General features: G+C 37.0%; 1 protein-coding gene across 3 annotated transcripts in view; it reads right to left on the bottom strand.

Moving 5' to 3' along the window:
* Positions 1 to 20,000, bottom strand: part of GULP1 (GULP PTB domain containing engulfment adaptor 1) — a 4,195,041-nt gene that overhangs the window by 1,046,673 nt on the left and 3,128,368 nt on the right. For all 3 annotated transcript variants that reach the window (XM_044075155.1, XM_044075158.1, XM_044075157.1), the window contains exon 12: positions 15,254 to 15,325. In XM_044075155.1, coding sequence (XP_043931090.1) covers positions 15,254 to 15,325 — 72 coding nt within the window. The remainder of the gene's footprint in view (positions 1 to 15,253; positions 15,326 to 20,000) is intronic.

Raw genomic sequence — 20,000 nt, 5'->3', positions numbered from 1 at the left:
GACCTTGTGTAAGTGAGGGGACAGTCTGCAGTCAGTTCACTGCACATCCCCTCCCCAGTGCTTTGCTGTTTATGTTTAGGGACTATAAAAAGTAAAATCTCAGACTACCATTGGTGGCTTTCTGAATGATGGCCTCCATGGTTGACACTTACCGGGTGAGCACTACTAGTGTTCAAAAAAGAAGGCAAGAACATTTAAGTATGGCTACTTAAATGTGCATATTGCTGCAGATCTTATTGTTCCCTTGACAGCTTCCATAATATTGATCGTATGTTCTTAAGAACAGCACAGATGGCAAGTAAGTGTGAGGGTTTAAACTGCTTACGCTGGAAACTATACATTTTTGACTAAACTCTGAAATGTAACATGCTGGTTAGAATTAATCACTGGAATTCCATAATGCTGCACCACTCCAAGCTTACCCAATGGAACTAGCAAGGATGTAGCTTCTGTCCTCAAAAATGCCAAATGAAGAATTGGTTTTGTCTGCATTTCATAAAGCTCTGTGTTTATTACTTAACCATAGTTTACTCATGCACCCTGATCAGGAAAAAAAAAAGGTACTGTCAGTCTAGTCACAAAATTCCCTAAACCCACTGAAACAGGGGATTAGGGGAATAAACTGCAAAGCAATCATAACACAATCTCAATAAAGTCTGAATACTGAATAAAGACCAGGTGACAGTAAACTGACTGCACCAAGACCTATCACTGGTAGAATTCTCAGGAATATAACAGAGATCAACTACCACAGTAATTAGGTAAGTAGGAACGTCTTTTGACACGTTTCATGCCGTGGCATTACTTGGACAGTTCAAACTTGTCAGTGTAGCTGAAGACTCTAGCGCCTGAACCAAGAATTACCTAGCAAAAAGCACAGCGGCTATATGTAAAGAAAGGACCTGATATGTAGCTGGATTACCTGTGCAGCACTACCACAAGGCTCAGCATCTCAACACTCACTTCACTATTCATTATTGACATCATAAAGGATACAAAAGGTTTCTTATCCACTCTTCATGCAGATTACCTATTACCACAATCTCTATTGCCCAATTCAAGGTCTTCTATAATACCCTTCAGTGTAATTCTGAATTTATTTTCTCATGATCCAACAGCAGTAAACTGCAACTGAAATTTAGTAAAATGAAAAAGTCGTGATTTTTGAACTTCTTGCTAGACTAGGGCTTTTTATTAACCTACAATCAATCTGTGCTGGCACCTATTCAAAAAATGTCCGTGTTTGGAAATACATTGCTTTGTGGGTCAACCCCATCCATAATCACATCACTTACATTAACAAGAGAATTCCCAACTTAACACATCATGTTTATGGGGAGTGATTGTAGAAGCCATGGTATGTGTGGGAAATGATATGCTTTAGCCATAATCTGAATATGGATCAATTCTACAGATGCCTCAGCCTAAAGTTCAGCTTATCTGCAGGTAGGCTATCAATAAACTTTACTAAAATAGTGTTCTATCATACTGTCTGACAAAAGACAGACTCAGGACTGTCCTTGATGAAATTAGTGGGTTTCCTAATATATATGCCATTCTTGGTTGTGTCTCATTCCTACTTCTTTTCCATTCCTGTGTGCATGCAAAGGTATAATCCAGCAAGCATAACAATGCAGTTATGTACTAATTATAAAAAAAGAAAAGCAGTAGCTACCTCCCCCAGAGCAACTGAAATATACCATTCAGCTCTCCTTATCTGTCTACCACAGCCAAAATGCTTTCTTCTCTCTCAATTTCAATGATACCTGTACAGAAAACATTATGTGGCTCAATCACTATTTTGAAAAATGTATTTTTTGCTTCATTTCTACATCTCTCTAGATATTTTGTTATAAATGGTTTATTATCTTTTCACATTTTCTATCTACTAGTACTGTTATACTGTGATTTGTTTTTTTCTCTTGGATATTGCATTTTATCCACATTTTACAGTAGTGCAGTCATATTAACAAAAACAAGCTGAATAAAGGAAAACTGATGGAAAAAATCTCTCCAAATATTAAGAGTCATGAACTCCTCATCCATTCCTATCATTTCTTTGAAATGTTGTACCCATTATTTTAACCTCAATAACATAATCGCTTTACATAGCATTCTTTCATCGGAAATCTTATTCAGATAAATTAACGATTTTTTATTAAGATTAACCCAGTCTCCTTCTCCTAACAATTTTAGCCAACGTCATTTGAGCATTAATGACTGCATTCAGTACAGTACAGTTGTGTACACTTACCATAAATGTAGATGTTCGAATGTATTCACTGTTGCAGTCACCACATTGGGGTTATCTCTGCCAGTGTTGCCCTCAGTCGGCCCAAATACCAGAGGCATAGTATTTCTGCATCAGTTGCCGTCGCCCCAGGACTGATGTCAGATCATCAGTGTTATACATTAAGGGAGCTGATGCCATTACATCAGTTTTTCTTGCCCTGTAATGAACCCCCAAGAGGGAGCTAGGTTATGGTGGATGAATACCAACCAGTAGAAAGTAATACCAAGAAATCCTTGTAAGGCTAGAGAGAGAAATTGAAAGAGAGTGACAAGGGGGATTGAGGGAGGGAAACCAGGACTGCAACAGTGAATACACTCAAACATCTACATTTATGGTAAGTGTACACAACTGTACTATATTTTTCAAGTTTTACTGTTGCAGTTATCTTATTTGGGTTGATTCCCAAAGCTGAAGAAAAGGGTGGAGGCAGTCAAGAAGACTGGGGGCTTGCTAGGATGCCCTGCAAGACTGCTGTGGTAAAGCCTGCCCTGGATTTGGAGAAGATAGGCAGGTGGTAATGCTTGGTGCAGGTATGAACAGATGTCCATGTTGCAGCCTCCAGGAAGTCCCTGATGGGGACTCCTCTGAGGAAAGCTGCAGAGGTGGTGGTTGCTCTGGTGGAATGTGTCCTGACCCCCTTGGGGGGAGGTTTCCCATGCTGCTTGTAGCAGAAATGGATGCAGTGTGCTATCCATTTGGAAATGGTTTGTTTGGATAAAGCCTTGCCCTCTGCTACTGCAGCAAAGCTGACTAACAATTGATCGGTCTTTCTAAATGATTTAGTCCTGTCCAGGTAGAATCTGAGCTGACTGTGCACATCTAGAGAGTGCAGAATCCTTTCCCCCTTGTTTTGTGGGTTAGGAGAAAAGGTGGGCAAATGAATGGATTGGTTGAAAGCCACACTGGGCACCACTTTTGGCATGAATGATGGGTTAGTCCTAAGGGAGACCCTGTCGGCATGGAAAATGATGAAGGGCTCTACAGCCATTAGTGCTTGTAGCTCAGATACTCTTCTAGCTGAAGTGATAGCCAGAAGCAAGGCTGTCTTCCAAGAGAGGAATTTTAACTCTGCAGATGCTGCTGTTTCAAACGGAGGAAGGGTGAGCTTTTCCAAAACAAAGTTAAGGTCCCAAGCTGGAGTAGGTGCTCTTCCGGGTGGCCTCAAGTTGTTAGCCCCTCTTAGGTACTGTTTGATGAGAGGGTGGGAGAAAAGAGGTGGCTCTGTGCTGAAATGAGCAGAGATTGCAGAGGCATGAAGTTTAATGGAAGAGAAGACCCCTGTGTAGTAGGTCAGCCAGGTAATTCAGGATGAGAGGTAGGGAGGGCTGTGCAGTTCCTTTCTAGTGCTAGGGGATCTGGCCTCACGTATAACATCTAGAACTTGTTTGCTTAGATTGCCAGCTTTTACAGTGGTCAGGGAATAAGCCAGGCTGCCAGATTGAGGGTCTGCAATTGGGGATGCATGAATTCTCTATTGCTCTGGGTCAGGAGTGTTGAGATCTGAGGGAGATGCCATGGTGGCAGTGGTGACAGGCTGTGCAGATGAGGGTACCAGTGCTGATGTGGCCAGTCTGGGGCAATCAGGATTGCCCTCAGTTTTTCCTCCCTTATTTTGAGCAGTACCCTTGAATGAGTGGTAGAGGAGTAAATGCACAGACCGAGAGGTTGACCCACTGGAAGGATAGAGCATCCACTTTCCAGGCCTTGCCGTGAGGTTCCCTGGTGCAGAATTTGCTGAGTTGATGGTAGGAGTGGGAAGCAAAGAAGTTGACTTTCAGGGTACCCCATTTCTAGGTTACAAGGGCGAAGGGTCTTCAGTCTAGCTGCCACTCAAGTGGTCCAGGAGATTTCTGTTTAAGTTGTCTGCCAGAGAGTTTAGAGAGTCTGTCAGGAATTGTGCCAACAGGTGTAGTTGCATGGCTGAGGCCATGTGCCAAAGGGTCATGGCGAGCCTACACAGAGGGTACAAGTGAGTCACGCCCTGCTTGATGATATACCACATCACAGTTGTGTTGACTGTTTTGATCAGTAGAGGCCCCGGGGAACGTAGGGATTTGAAGGATGTCAGAGCTTGCTGAACAGCTAACATCTCTTTTTGGTTGATGTGTAGATTTGGTTTGGGCTCCAGTGACTCTGAATGCACCTGCTGTCCAGCTGTGCACCCCAGGCATAGTCTGATGCATCTGTGGTGAGGGTCTGTGTGGTGTGGGGTTGTGAGAAGAGTAGTCCCTTGTTGTGGTAGCATGCTGCTGCCCACCAAAGAAAATCTCTCCTTAAACACGGTATCATTGGTATAAGAGTTTCCAGGTCTTGAGAGTGTTGACACAAAAGGCTTTTTAGGTACCATTGTAGTTTCCTCATATGCAGTCTGGCATACGAGTAGAATGCAAGAAGCCATGAACCCCAGAGCTTGCAGGATTTTCCTTGCGGATAACTGGGGCCTGGTGGCTAACTGAGAAGTAGGTTGTCAGGTAGGTTTATTTTTTCTGGAGTAAGAAATGCCATCTGGAATGCAGTGTCCAGGCTTGCTCCCAGGAATACAATGTTTTGCGTGGGTACTAGTTTGGATATCTCTTCGTTGACAGTATACCCAAGGGAGATCAGTAGGTCCTTTACAAAGGTCAGGTGCTTTAGAAGCTTTTCCTGATGGTCTGCCTGAATCAGGCAGTCATCCAAGTATGAGTAAATTTGAATATTTCTTTGTCTGCAAAAAGCAATGGCGGGAGCCAGGCATTTTGTGAAAACTCTGGGAGCCCAATGACGTACAGTTCTGGCGTTGAACAAAGCACAAAAGTGACAGTCAGGGATGTCGTGGTCTGGGCCTAAGCAAGTGACACAGTGAGAATGAAAATCTCGGTGTGGTATTTGCTGTCCACAGGCGAGACAATTGTTAACTTTTTCTGACATCGGTTAGAACAAGAAAAAAAGGATCCCCAATGGGGTATTTAGCTTTAGAAGACTTCAACTTTAATTCAGAAATGACAAACTCAGGTAGCGGCCGACCGGCACTTGTTTGAACTGCTTTGGGCTCCTCAGCAAGAAAGACTGATGTAATGCCTTAATTTATAATACTGATGACCTGACGTTAGTGCTGAGCTGATGGCAACCAGTGCAGAAATATTACGCCTCTGGTATTTGGGCCGATTGAGGCCTACCCTGGCAGGGATAACCCAAATGTGATGGATGACTGCAACAATGAAATACGAAGAACATCAATAATGACATTTTAGTGTTTACTCTGCTGCTGTTTGGTTGTAGTGTCATTCACTCCTCACATTTCAGTTTTTAGAAAAGAAGTAAAAGAGAATTACAGAGTAAGACTGGATAAGTGCACAGGTATATCACAGGTAAGAACACATGATGGTGGTGTTAGAGTAAAAATGACTACTGAAACAGTGTGTACCTGACCTTCTTTCGAGGCCAAGCTAAGATTTAAAAGTGAACAGTCATTCTTAACATGTGCATGACAAACTTAATCAAGCACACCTATCCCTTTTATATTCTCTGACACAGCTGTAGGTATTTTCTCCTTTTATGATTACTTGTGTCAGGAATCTATTATAGGCCCAAAGACCATGCCCTTCTCACTTACAGAGCACACACAGTGGTCCAAAATACAATAATTCATTTTGCACTTCCTGCATCTCTGAGTACCTTTTATTTACCGAGTCACTAGGCAGTGTAGTATTTCTACCTTGTCCCTTTGCAGATGGTTCAAACAGACAAATGTTGAAGTAGAACAGAGCAAACTGTTACATAGTAATTATGAATGGTACAACCCTTTCCCACCTTTACGGTTTGCCAATACGTTACTATTCATAGGTGGGCACATGCCCTGTATTGCAGTTACTTTCATCTATGAACAATCAGCTGCTGCTACATGAAATCAATGGCTGAGCCAGCTGTTAATAAGCTTAAGAGCATAAGGTGGGCAGGTAATACAAACAAGTAAAATCAATCGAATATCAAATCTGAAATTCATACTTTGCATAAGATCTGAGGCTATTTACCGGCAGAAATGCAGCATTATAAGTAAAGCAAAATCAAAGCGTAACTTTGTCATGATAATCTCATCTTTTCATAAGAAAAGGAAGTGCTAATTGTATTACTATCATTTTCAAAACCAATGCACTGTGCAAAGTAGCTCAACTATATGAATAATATTTCCTCGAGGATCACGAAGCCTGCACAAATTATATTTTTTTTATTAACTTCACTGTAGTGCTGCAAAGAAATCATGATATCTTACTATTCTCATGACATTTATGTTGTATTCATACCAAGAGATTTATTTTGGTATTTACTACTTATTTAGGAAAAAAAAAAAAAAAGATGCAGACCCCCATTCTTCCTCGGTTTAAAGAAGAGTGATCCAGACATGAGAATAATATAGGATGGAAAACAATTTTATTAAAATGCAAGTGCAATAAAATATCACTGTTAACTATCTACACTGGCAGGTTATCTAACTATGCGTTTTTGACACAGTTGCACTACACTGCATGTGATTCGCGTCATCTATTTCAAATGTAATTAATTAGTGGATTACACACTGGCATTTTAGAAAGGTGAGTACAGCAAACAATAACATTCAAAATATATGTATTACTAAAAGGATTACATATGTCATACCACTAAAAATTCTGTTCATTGTTAACTGAAGCTGTGTCGGGAGAAAAAAGAGCATTTGAAATATATATTGTTCAAAGTGTTAACGTCTGTCACATTTGCAAGAAGTGTGACAACTTTAACTGCAGCTACTTACAGTGTATTGTTATATTGTCACTGTTTTGGCTTACTGAATATGTATTATGTTTCTATTTCACAGCACCTTGCAGTCATATCCTGGCTGGCTTCACAAAGATTTGTCAAGTACAAAGTAGATGCATCAGACCCAAAATGACAAACTAAAAAAAAAAGTATAAAATATAATAAATTAAAAAAATAAATAATTTAATACTTGCGCTGAATGCCTTCAGGAAAAAATAGAGAGAATGTATTATACTAGGTACATGGGTCTATATTACATTATCGAAGTTTCAAAACTTCGGATCTGATATGGTTGACACCATATAATCGAAGTCTTGAAACATCGAAAATGTAATAAAATACAACAGCCTACAAAAGCAAACCACTTAAATGCTACGTCCCCCTGCACACCCCCCGCTACTTAAATATACCAACTCTGAGATTGCACTACATTGTAGAAAAGGGAAATCTTCCCTTTCCATGCTGTATGGAGATCTCTGTTAACAGATTCGAAGTTTCAAGACTTCGATCATATGGTGTCGACCATATCAGATTTGAAGTTTTGAAACTTCGATCTTCTGATATAGATACTAGGTACACCTTTTTAAAAAAAAAAAAAAAAGAACTTGCAGGAGATTTGATCTTGGAAGTGTCTGCTATCAAGATAGCTAACGAAATGAGAATAACAACATCCTGGAAAAAAGCTGGTGTAGCTGTAATACCTAAAGATGGTATAGAGCTAGCAGATGTAGCTTCACAGATTTCCATTTCAATTTTTAAACTATGTTCATAAAGTGTTTGTCTATAATGGCTAATAGAATGGCAAAGGTATTGCCAAGACTGAATATCACTGCTGTTGGTGGGTCTCGATGCAAAAAAGCACTTGACAGAGTAAGCTGGGATTTTGTGAGTAGGGGAATGGAAGTATTTGCAATCCTGATACAATAAGAAGGTTAATTGGTAGTATGTATGAGGGATCAGAGGCAAAATTCAAAGTAGGAGGGTTCTCTCAGATAAGTTTTGCTTGAGCAGAGGAGCCAAGTAGTGGGTCCACTTTCACGCTTATTTGCATTAGGTTTAGAACCACTGGGAAAGAAACTAAGAACTCAGAAATTCAAGGATATAATTGGTATGGTAATCAAGAAAAGTTGGCTTCATTTGCAGATGATATTATTTTGTACCTGCTAAAACTGGAAAAGGACATCTCAGTGTCGTGGAACATTCTGAGACAGTTCCAAGTTTTTTTTCAAGATATAAAATTAATGCAGATAAAACAATGGCTATAGCTGTAAACTATGTACCTAAACATGAACTGGTTCAGCAATACCCTTATTAATGGGGACATGATAAAATGAAGTATTTATGAGTATGGCTTGGAAAGGAATATGTTATGGTAACTAAGGATATGTGCGAAGAGACTAAATGAAAGCCAATACAAAAACTGAGAAAATGGAAGCTCTTGCTTATGGATATGTATAGCATGATACATGCAGTAAAAATCTTTTTAGTTCCTTTAGTTTTATGCACAAGTCAGACATATTTTTATGAACCAGAGAACCTGTTGTGTATAGTAATTAATAAAGAGTTGAAGGATTTTATCTGGGATGGGAAGAGGGCAACAGTCAGGTGTGATACATTGATCCTTCCAGTAAAACAAGGTGATTCAGGGTTACTTGATTTGAAGGGATATTTTACAACTGCACAGTTAAGGTTCTTATACATAACACAAACAAAGCTATAATTCCAAATGGAAAGGGATGATGATGAAATAGGGGGGAAATTCAAGAAATAAGGAAAGACTGGAATTTGGATGCAGAACCTTAACAAGAATAGTAACACCCATGCATAATGTTACATTCATAAAGCAGCAGAAAGTATTCTATATGGATGACTGCATATAGGGGTACAGGGGATAGGCAAGAGGGGGCTGCGATTTACTGGAGGAAGCTGGCAAAAGGACCAAGGTTTTGGGAACAAATAATTAGGGAGGGAAAAGTAATAGAATGGTAAAAGGCCAAGAATATATTTGAACTACAGGCTAGAGACTGCCTTCCCTATCAGGGATAGATATCAGAGTATAGGCAAAGAAAGAAGGCTAGGGGAATCCAAAGTGAAACACCTGAACTGGTTTAGTTTTTATCTGAAACAGAAGAGAGGCTGCTGATTAAAAAAGGGTAATTGGTAAGGGATATAAAATAATGCATGATAATAAGAATCAATCAGAGGAGTGCATAAAAAATTGGGGAGAAAGATTAGAAGAACAATTCACAAAGAAACAACGGGGGACATATGTATTGCGTCCAAACATGCAGCAAAAAGTCTAGAAGATTTAGGAGTGTTTGCATGGATACTTTTATACCCTTAGCTGACTCTATAGTATTTTTCCTTGGGTAGATGGCAAATGTTGGAGGTATGATGGGGAAGAAAGAGACAATTGGGAGCATATGTTTTCAGAGAGTAATGTTTTGGCAGATTTTAAAAAATCCCTACAGAGTACTCTTGTCAGCAACACTGGGACAGCAAATGAGTGTTACTAAGTAAATTATTTTTTAGAAGACCGAAGACGCATTCTTTCAAATGCGTCTTGGTCGAACTTAAAAGACTGAAATGGCAAAATACCGAAGTGGCTTTTAAGCAAATTCTAATGTTTAAAGTGTTTTTTTTTTTTTTTTTGGAACAGCGATTTTTTTCCCTTGGAAAAAAAAAAATCACTGTTCTGACAGTTTGACATTGTAAGCTTTCGTTTACATAGGGTCGATTAATCACAGTTTGCTTTTTTAAGCATTTGGTGATCTAATATAGACTCGCCTATACATAGTATGGCAATATTTAATTTTAATTCTGGTGTCAGGAAAAAGCAATTACTATAAAATGAAAATCAAAATCAACTGTATTTGAAGCACTGAAATAAAAGAAAATGAAGTAGGATCTTTAGAAAAGGGAATGAGCAAATTACATAGAAAAAATGGGACTTGTGGGAACAACACATGCAGAAAAATGTTTTTGAGGAGGAATAATAAGGTTTAAGAGAAGTCTGGAATTAAACAACTTATGTAATGTTGATGTGATTATATTGTACAGAAGAACATATGTGATGGATAATGTTTGTAGATGTGCATTTGTTAATATGGTTTATTTACTTTTATATAAATGCAATTTTGCCTGTTACAATAAAAGTGTTTTATTAAATAAAAAAAGACAATTCACGTAGTCAAACTTTTACAAGTTTGAACCTCTTATGGCTCTGACCATAAGTTCGAATTTGTAAAAGTTTGAGCGTTTCAATGGAAATCACCATAAGTGGAGGATTCCATTTTTTTTCAATATGATGTGATCTCGGATGTGGTATACTTAACTAGCAGGGGGTGTGGGGGGCTTGGCCCCCTGCTTAAAACAGTTTTTTTTTGTTTTCCCTTCTTTTTTTTTTAATGCATAGTCGAAGTTTTGTAACATAATGTTTCGAGCATTACGTGTTCAAAATTATAAAACTTTCGACTATGTGATATAGACACTATAATATCTTATATACATATCCAAACATAATGTCAGGTTATTTCTCATAGGTGTCTATGCATCCTGAAAGATGAGGTCACTCTATGTAATCTGGATGATGATGACAGCAAATGTAATGGGCCCCTCCAAATAGTGTAGGACCTTCTTCCTTTGAACCGTGGATCAAAATGCACAAGCACTGTCTGCATAGCTTATACATCAATGTCCCAAATTAACCATTTCTCTACTATAAAACACAGCATACGTGGTTTATTAAAGAGTGTAAGTATTCAGTTTTGACTGTTTATTAATTTGTCATTTGTCTTATGTCGCATCCTTCCTCTTCCTCCTCCTCCCAACAGCAATGGGAGGGTTCCATAATTAAAAATCCTGTCTCCCTTAATTAGAAAACAAAACTTCATAACTGAAACATCTAAATCACAACAGAACAGCAGATTATGCAAAAGAAAATCATAAAACAGTACAAAAACAATCATTTCTTGGGGGGGGGGGTATGCTCCCTGCAATACCTATATGTATGGGGGCTCTGTCTTCTCATATCTGATCTCTCTTGCTTGCTCCCTATGCGTGTGTGTGTGTGTGTGTGTGTGTGTGTGTGAGTGTACATATATATATATATATATATATATATATATATATCTATACAGACACACAAACATATATATATATATATATATATATATATATATATATATATATATATATACACACACACACACACACACACACACACACACACACACATACACACACATACACAAGCACGCACACACACACATATAGATATAAATATATGTGTATATATATAGATATATATATATGTGTATATATATAGATATATATATATATATATATGTATGTGTGCATATATATATATATATATATATATATATATATATATATATATATATATATATATATATATATACTACCCCTGAGGTTGCAGAAGCTCAGAAAAGAAGGAATTTATACCCAACTGCTGCCTGTACAAGTCACTAAGTTGCATGTGGGCTTTCTCTTTGAATTTCTCTTAGAATGTATAAATGTAACTACTGTTTGTGTATAAATGTAAATAGAATGTAACTACTCTGTGTTTAACTGGAACACTTCAGGCATCTCCTGAAAATGGGAATTACTCAGTCAGATTTTCCCAATAAACAAAGACAAGCAAATAATTAAATAAATTTGGTTTTAAAAAAGAAAATGTTCTTTTTCCTCTTCTCCAAGTTCCACAGTGTCAGACATAACAACACAGTAACTACAAGATAGCAATGTCTCATATACTGCTCTGTTAACAACATAACAAGATAACACAGAAATTATATTTGGGGTTCTGACAACATAGTAGTTAAAAGAAGAAGAATCTTCACTTCAGGAGCAGGGATGCAAATTAGGCAAGATTCAGTACCTCAGTGCTGCAGTTCAGCAAAAAATAGCAATACCAAGAAAGTACAAGCACATGCAATTGACAAAGAGGGCTCTGAATGAGTACACACAATATGCAATATGACTTAACTGCAAAGATTCGTCAATGAAGAAAAGAGCTGGCCATATCAATCTGCCACTGAATGACAGCCTGGAGGAAACAGCCAGCTTATGTCTAGGTAAAAGCAATTTGTAGTTCACGGAGTGTGCTGATTATGCACAGTTACTGCGAAAAAGACAAATTAGTTGTGCGCTTTTACAGCACAAGACCAATCTTATCAACTGTTAAGCACACCTGTTTCAGTTCTTAAGACAGGGTTATCATGCTAAGCAGTCAAATCTGGAGGTTCTAGCCAACAATACGATAAAAGCAAAACAAATTTCTTTCTCCCTGCTGTCTGTAAAAGACCTGTCCCTGACGATCCTTAGCATAAGACAAACTGTTGTGTTGTACTTTTGATACCCTTTTCTATGGCATGACATGCTGTCTTCCTGACAGAGGGGCTCACCAAGTGCTTTACAGCTTTGAAAACCTGAAAGCACTTATCACCTTTTTTTCTTATAACCAGAAGTACATGGAGCAGATAAAACTTCATGCCTTACAAAGAATTTTGACTGGGTGTCAGACTATAACCCTTTATTACATGTTCTCAACATGGATGCAAAGATTCACTTCTCAAGATTTGCTCTCAAGTTGAATTTCTTGGCATTCATGTCTTAAACAGAGCCAAATCATGATCAAATGGGGCCCTAGGTAAGATAATGGATCTGGGAACCCCCACAGCCAGCAGTGCCCTCAAAGCCACCACCCATACACACAGCAGCAGCACCTCCACCCCAGACCCCATGCCCACAGCAATTCCAATGTCCCATTACTTGTCTATTTCTCCTCATTTACCACAAACTTGTCAAGGTGCATACTATTTTCTTTGTCACTTCTACAAAGCTTATATATATTTGGATTTAATGTAAAACTTTTATTTCAAATTTTATAGCACAAACACTGATGGATATTTGCTTAACAAAACAATACAATTTCACAATAAAAACAGACATAGCATTAACAGCAAACTTCTCTGCCCTTGAAACTCACATTTATTGAAATGGCATTGAAAACCACATTCAAGGAAAATGCACGTGGTCAGTGGTGGATTAAGTTTAGCTTTGGGCTGGTTTTAAACCATAGTCCCCCTGCACACATTTTTAGGACCATGTATACATGCACATGTTCTTTGACTCATCTTCCTCATTGTATTAAATTGTATTCTTTGTATAATACAGCACCACTTCTTAGTGTGTTTTAAATTTGTAGTTTTGAACATTTTTCCAGTAAACAATGAAACAAAACATATGGACCAATAATGACAAAACTGCATATATCAGAACATTTCAACCATAAAAGGCGACTCAAACCTTTGTCATTACAATCCACCAATATCAGTCAATATGCACAATCTCTGCAGAAGTAAAGGTCATCTGAATAATTCCACATTAAAGAGATCTGTAACTAATGATGAGGTTGCTGTTAGCAAGCAACTTTATACTTCAGTGTTTCATCTACAAATTCAGTGCCTGGTGCCCTTGAAGAATAAATTGCTTCTGTTATATTAAAAAAAAAAAAAAATTGGTAAGATGGGAATATTGCACTGATATCAAATTGACAACAGGTTCATTGTTACTGCAGCACCTTCACTCCATCCCCCCTTAAATTACAAGACTTTAGATTCAGGATTAGAACCCACAAGCCTTATGCATCAAAAGCAACTATGCTACTTGTTGCGCTACTAACATTGTGCTTGAATTCTATAGCACTGTGAAGACCATTTGCTAAATGAAAGAGTTGCACAATGAAATCAGATTTAGCATGATCAGCAGTAAACTTCTCTTCCCTTGAAGCTGACAATTCATTAGAAAAACACTGAGATAGTTGGAGTCATACCTCTCACATGTCCAGATTTCTGCAGATTTTTGCCTCATACTTTTGGTCTGCTCCTCTTAAAATGTGCATTTTTCTGGCAAACTACAGAGAACTGAAATCACTAAATAATGACAAACATTTAAGTTTTACTCTTCATATCTTTCAGTGAATGCAAGCGAATACAAAACCTGCTATTCTAACAACATTCTCAGTTTACAAGAGCATTGTCTCTACCTGTGGGTCTTTGTCCCCACATTATTTAAGGCTTTGTTCAGATTGCATGTGTTAGGAATTTGAGAGGTATAGTTGGTGTAGAGGATTCAGGCTCTCTCCTGTAACAAAGTTACAAACTTTGAGCCTTGGCAAATTAACTAATCTGCCTTCCTAACTACGGCATTACACACACACGCACACACACACACACACACACACGCACACACACACACACACACACACACACACACACACACACACACACACACACACACACACACACACACACACACACACACACCCCTCTTCCTTTCAAACTTCAGGAAGAAAAAGCACATTAACAACAATGAATTTATTTTACTCAATGGGCAGAAGTAACATTGTGGTTGTGCCTTTAAATTCCACGCATGGAAAATAAAAGAAAGAAGCAAGCAAGCAACAAAGAACAGGTGTGCGTGTGTCGATGCATGCATGCAGGGATGTAATGGTTTTGTTAAAGAAGAATATCCTTAAAGAAAACATATAATTATAAGTAAATGTTGTGGCAGCCTCTGCTGAAAACTGGGCCCATCCCACCCAGCAGGGGACCCCTCCCAGACAGCAGACCATAGGCAACTAACTAGGGCTATTGCTGGATCTGTCTCTAGTCTCAAACACACAATAATCTTGTTATGATCAGGGACCTGGTCATTATCCTCTATGTTTTAAACAAATGAAAGGGACTATGACTAAAGACATTTCTGTAGTACAACACAAAAGCAACAGTGATAACTCAGTTCTACTCCTTGTGCAATATGTTATACAAGGCACCACTAAAAGAAAAAGATGAGACAAGGTACGATGACAATGAGTTAGAACATTCTTAATCGCTAACTGTTAAAGTGCGTAGGGCAACTCAAGTGAAGCAACTAAAAGTGAGGCTTGTGTATAAATAAGTAAATTTCATAAATATCACCACTGGAGTTTTCCAGCAAAGAAAATGGTTAATTTCTAAACCTGAAATAGTCATGCAAAAACACACAAAATGTTATACATCTCAATAATGATGTTAAAAATCTATAAAAATAGAAACAGGAAAGGGAGTTCATTAAAAAGCTAGATGTAGCTCATAAAATATCACAGTAAAAGAGTTATGGCTTTACCTTTAACTTTCGAACTGCATCTTTGACAATTTCTGTGCCTTTAGGTTGTTCAACTTCAGTGCTGCCAAGAAACTAAAAACAATTTCATTATAAGACAAGTGTTTTCATATTGCACAATACCTAATTGCCTTCTGACAGTTGCTAAGTTTTATAAAAATGATATATAATCACAATTCGGTAATCATCAGTCTTTTTTTTTATTTCTTCAGCAGAAAACATTTGTACAACATGATGATCTGAAAAATATTCACTTTTGTTAAAAGCAATAAATTATAATGTTGTCTTCAGCTCAACGCAACATGCTGCCTTGAGATTTTAGAATTTTTTTTACATAATTAGATAATTTGTAAATGACTGCTGTTTATTTCTAAACTATGAAGTAACAACTGAAATCAAAACAAGGCTTTATATCAAAATGAAGTTTAAAAATAACAAAAACTTGTATTGATAGCAGTGCAAGACTTTTTCTCAGAGAAACTCTTTTTCTGTTTTTTTGCAATACTCAAGAATTTAATTTTACATGGCCTCTGAAAAGGAATATTTTATATATATATATATATATATATATATATATATATATATATATATATATATATATATACTTATATTTAAATATATATATTTAACAGATATGATTTCTAAAAAGCTGTGCTTTAGCATTTGATGCTGTGTTACAGAAATAATGAACAATACAGATTCATAAATGTCGAAAACCTAATTTACACAGTACAATCAGCAACAGACAAGAAAAACAAAAATGTTACTATATTCTCATGAAGTTCATAAAGTTTTGTCAAGATTTTGTATAAGTTATCTCAAGTAATGATGGTATTTTCAAAAGCAAAATTTACTCCGGCATTCATGTATTTAAAGTTCATGCATTCTATGTTTACCTTAAAATGAAAAGGGTACATTTCTGTTAAAAACAGTTCACTAACAACAAAACAGTAATTATGAAATGACATTGTTATAGGCCCTCTAAACTCATTCCTGACCTACCAGCTCTAATCTAATATTTCTACAACTTCAGCATCAGCTAAATATTCCTGACATTTTCTAGCACCTTCTTCAGATGCATCTCTACTCCTGCTATCCCAGTTACAACAAAATAATTGTTGGTTAAGTTATGTAACTATTTTGTATCAGTGTAAGAATAATGACACACAAACAGCATGCCGCATGCCTTAGTCTGTTTCATTTGTTGTGTCAGCCAGTACTATATAAGATGGCTGGAGCAAGACCAACATTTTGCCTTATAACAACTAAAATAAATGGTAAAGCCCCTATAAAATATGCAATGCCTTCTGCAGTTGCAACAATCATCAATGCTAAATAATAGTACTTACACATGTCAAGACCTAAGATGTCCAGGGGTTCACAATAATGTCTTTATTAATTTATTTATCCCTAATAATGTATATTGGATCATCCTACTGTTTAAACTGTTGTTTTGCTTTCCTAATTCCGGAACTATGGCCAGGGATCCTGTGATTTATCATCATACTGTAATTTATTCACTCCTTTTCATACCTTCCTACAATACCTCAAAGTGAGAGTCAAACTGACCAGCAGGATTTCACTGATCTATAGCTGAGGAGTTACACAGGGTGCAATAACCTCAAACTTCCTTAAGAAGTCAGTCATGATGCGATCAAGGCACACATCCTCTACCCCACAACAGCAGAACAGGACACTGCTCATCTGATCCTTCCAAACCCATGACTAGAAATGCTATTTGGTGCGAGTCAAACACAGGCCACCTGCCTCTGCACAGTGAATTGCCTCGTGCTGCAAAACAACATTATAATCCATACCTATTCTCCTGTGAGCCAGAATATGCTTCTCCAATTATATCACATTTTTATTTCTGTACATTAGTTGTGCATATCAATCACCTGCTATTTATCAGTCATAATCTTCTTAGTGACCATTTTATACACGGCTTCAGTACTCATGTCCTAGACACTAGTTTTAAGTCTTCCTTTGCATTGTGTGCACAAACTTTTCTACAGCACACTGTACATCACTCCCCATTGATAAATGCCCCAAAATGCTGTAGTGATGTATCAGGAAGAAATGGAATGCTGAGCTTTAAGTCCTAAGGAAAAATATGGGAGCTAGGACTTTGTTCTGGAGGTGGACAGAAGGATCAGGAATATGGCAGTGGATGGGGCACAGACTCAAGGCTTGGAAGGTGAAAGATGAAGCAATAAGGCCATGAACTCCATTTCATTTCTGTGCATTTGAACTTCATAACTGCATTTTGTCTAGTACACTATTTAACATTTTTGAATATACTTTGTTGATTTCTAAGAAAAATTATGCAAATTCAGTTGAATTTATAAACTGCAGCATCTAAAATTCAAAGTCGTCAATAATACATAGCAAAAGCAGTTCAAGACAGTATAAACAGCACTAAAAGAACACACACACATGTATGGCAATTTCCATTTAAGCACTCTTAAGAATATTGCCTTTTTTAGATGTCTTATACAATTTTCGCAAGCCTAGTAAAAGTAAATAGGAGACGAGAATAAAGTAATAAGAATTATCCAATTTTTTTAGAAGAATCGTTACAGTTCTGTATATATTTGTTGGAACACTAGAGTTGTAATGCCTCACACCATCCAATCTATATTTGAACAGTGCTGGCTGAGGCATCATCTACAGCACTGGATGTCGCACCCCTCAAAGTTGAAACAGAGGAGTAAAAAACTGTCTTTATGACATGAGGTGTGGATTTTGTGTCAATCACAACTGTGTAAATTATTTAGTGCACTTTTCAAATTATACAGACCTGATGTGGTTCAAAACCTGTTTGATTTCAGGGATCAATGGCCCAAAATGTTACATGTTGCTAAACTGCACATACACACATTAAGCACAGCATGAAAGTGTAAAACGTTTGGAAGTCTCTGGATGTAGTCAGTTTTCACCTGTGACACACAGAGTATGAAGGCAGGATTCTCCTGAACTTGCTGTTACTATTTTTTCTTTTCCATTTGCTTACACTGCTGATGACATTGGAACAGAATCCAGGTGTCTGAAACCAGAAGGGCATCAGCATAGGAACCCTGACAAATGAAAGGATGGGGTAAGGAAGACCCAACTGGAATCATTTTATAAACAAATATTAAATGTGTGTGATTGCAAAGAACTAAAGGGCCATTATTAATGACGTTCAAAATATATTGAAGCCAGCTCAGGAAAGGACTGCTTGTGTTCTTAGGGCACTAGGTGTCAAATCCTTTTACAGAAAATCTGGGGTAAAAAAAGCTATATTTATTTAGGTCCACTTGGGTAAGTTTGTTTAGGTTGACTGGATGAAGCAAACGTTAAGAAAGCAATTCCCTGAACACTGAATGGAGGCATTCATGTGGCTGAACCTCATGAGATTCCTGCAGTGCAATTCTATCTGGTGGGATGACTACTTGCAGCACATCAGACCAAGAAAGACACAACTGAGTTGTAGTTTGCATCTAAATAGTACAAATTGTTATATAAAAAACACCAAGTATTGAGCTTTAATGAAACTGTACAATTTAACACAATTCAGAAAGTTGTAGTCAGTTTTGTATTTCTGTCTCAAGTTGCTATACACTACTCTTCAGCACGCATACATATACACACATGCACTGCACACTGAAGCTGCTTTGGAAAATAGAAACTAGATGCCTTTTGCATTGAAAAATGTATCATCTAGCAATACTTCTACAGCATGCACAGTAAAATTCCTACTGATCAAACTCAAAAAAAATATTCATACAAAATTCTAAAATGCATTAACAATTTCTCCAGATAGCATTAGAGCTGTAAAGCAGACTTTTTAAACTCTGCAAAACATTATCTATATGCAACGTGTGATGCGTAATAAAAATGATCACACATTCATCATAAAACCTTATTAGGTCATTTTAATATACTAAACCGGCTCACGTGTTTTGAAACCAAACTTCATACTACTTTTGAAATATCATCTTTTAATCTTTATACTCAAAAATTATTGTAATTAAAAGAAAACAAAATATTTTCATGGTCCTCACTCCCTCACCTGTTGTTTTAAAGCTCCTTTTCATACCGTTTCAAGATGCCCCATTCAAATATTTCACAAGTAACAAAGTTAAAGTGTGTAAGGATTTTAGATTTTCAAATCCACTGTACTAATAATCTGTACCCCATTACTGTTTCAATTCAAAAATACACACACAATAAGACTGAAAACAGATAGGATACATATACTGACTGAAGACAACACAAAACAGATTATATTCCACCAAATATAAGCAGGGGGCAAGCCCCCTGCAACCCCCCTCACCCCCTGCTACATATATATATATATATATATATATATATATATATATATATATATATATATATATATATATCAACTCCAAGACTGCACTTCACTACACTTGCCCCCCTGCCATAACTTGGTGAAAAATGCTATCCTTTGTCTTGTATGTGTTTTTGTTTTTCATTTTTTGTGTTCTTTATATTTTCAGTCTTATGGGATTCAAGCTTTTGAATTTTCAGTCTTATGAAATTTCAGGCCTTCTGGCTTATGCAATTCAGGCTTGTGATCATTCAGGCTTCTGAAGTGAAACCATATATATATATATATATATATATATATATATGAATATATATATATATATATATATATATATATATATATATATATATATATATATATATATATATATATATATATATATATATATATATATGGTTCTAGGTCATAAGATCG

Source organism: Protopterus annectens, chromosome 6.part0 (assembly GCF_019279795.1).
Source record: "Protopterus annectens isolate FY-2018-M chromosome 6.part0, PAN1.0, whole genome shotgun sequence".
Classification (NCBI taxonomy): Eukaryota; Metazoa; Chordata; order Ceratodontiformes; family Protopteridae; genus Protopterus; species Protopterus annectens.
Note: the sequence above shows the minus strand (reverse complement) of the source record. Positions and strands in the feature narration are given on the sequence as shown.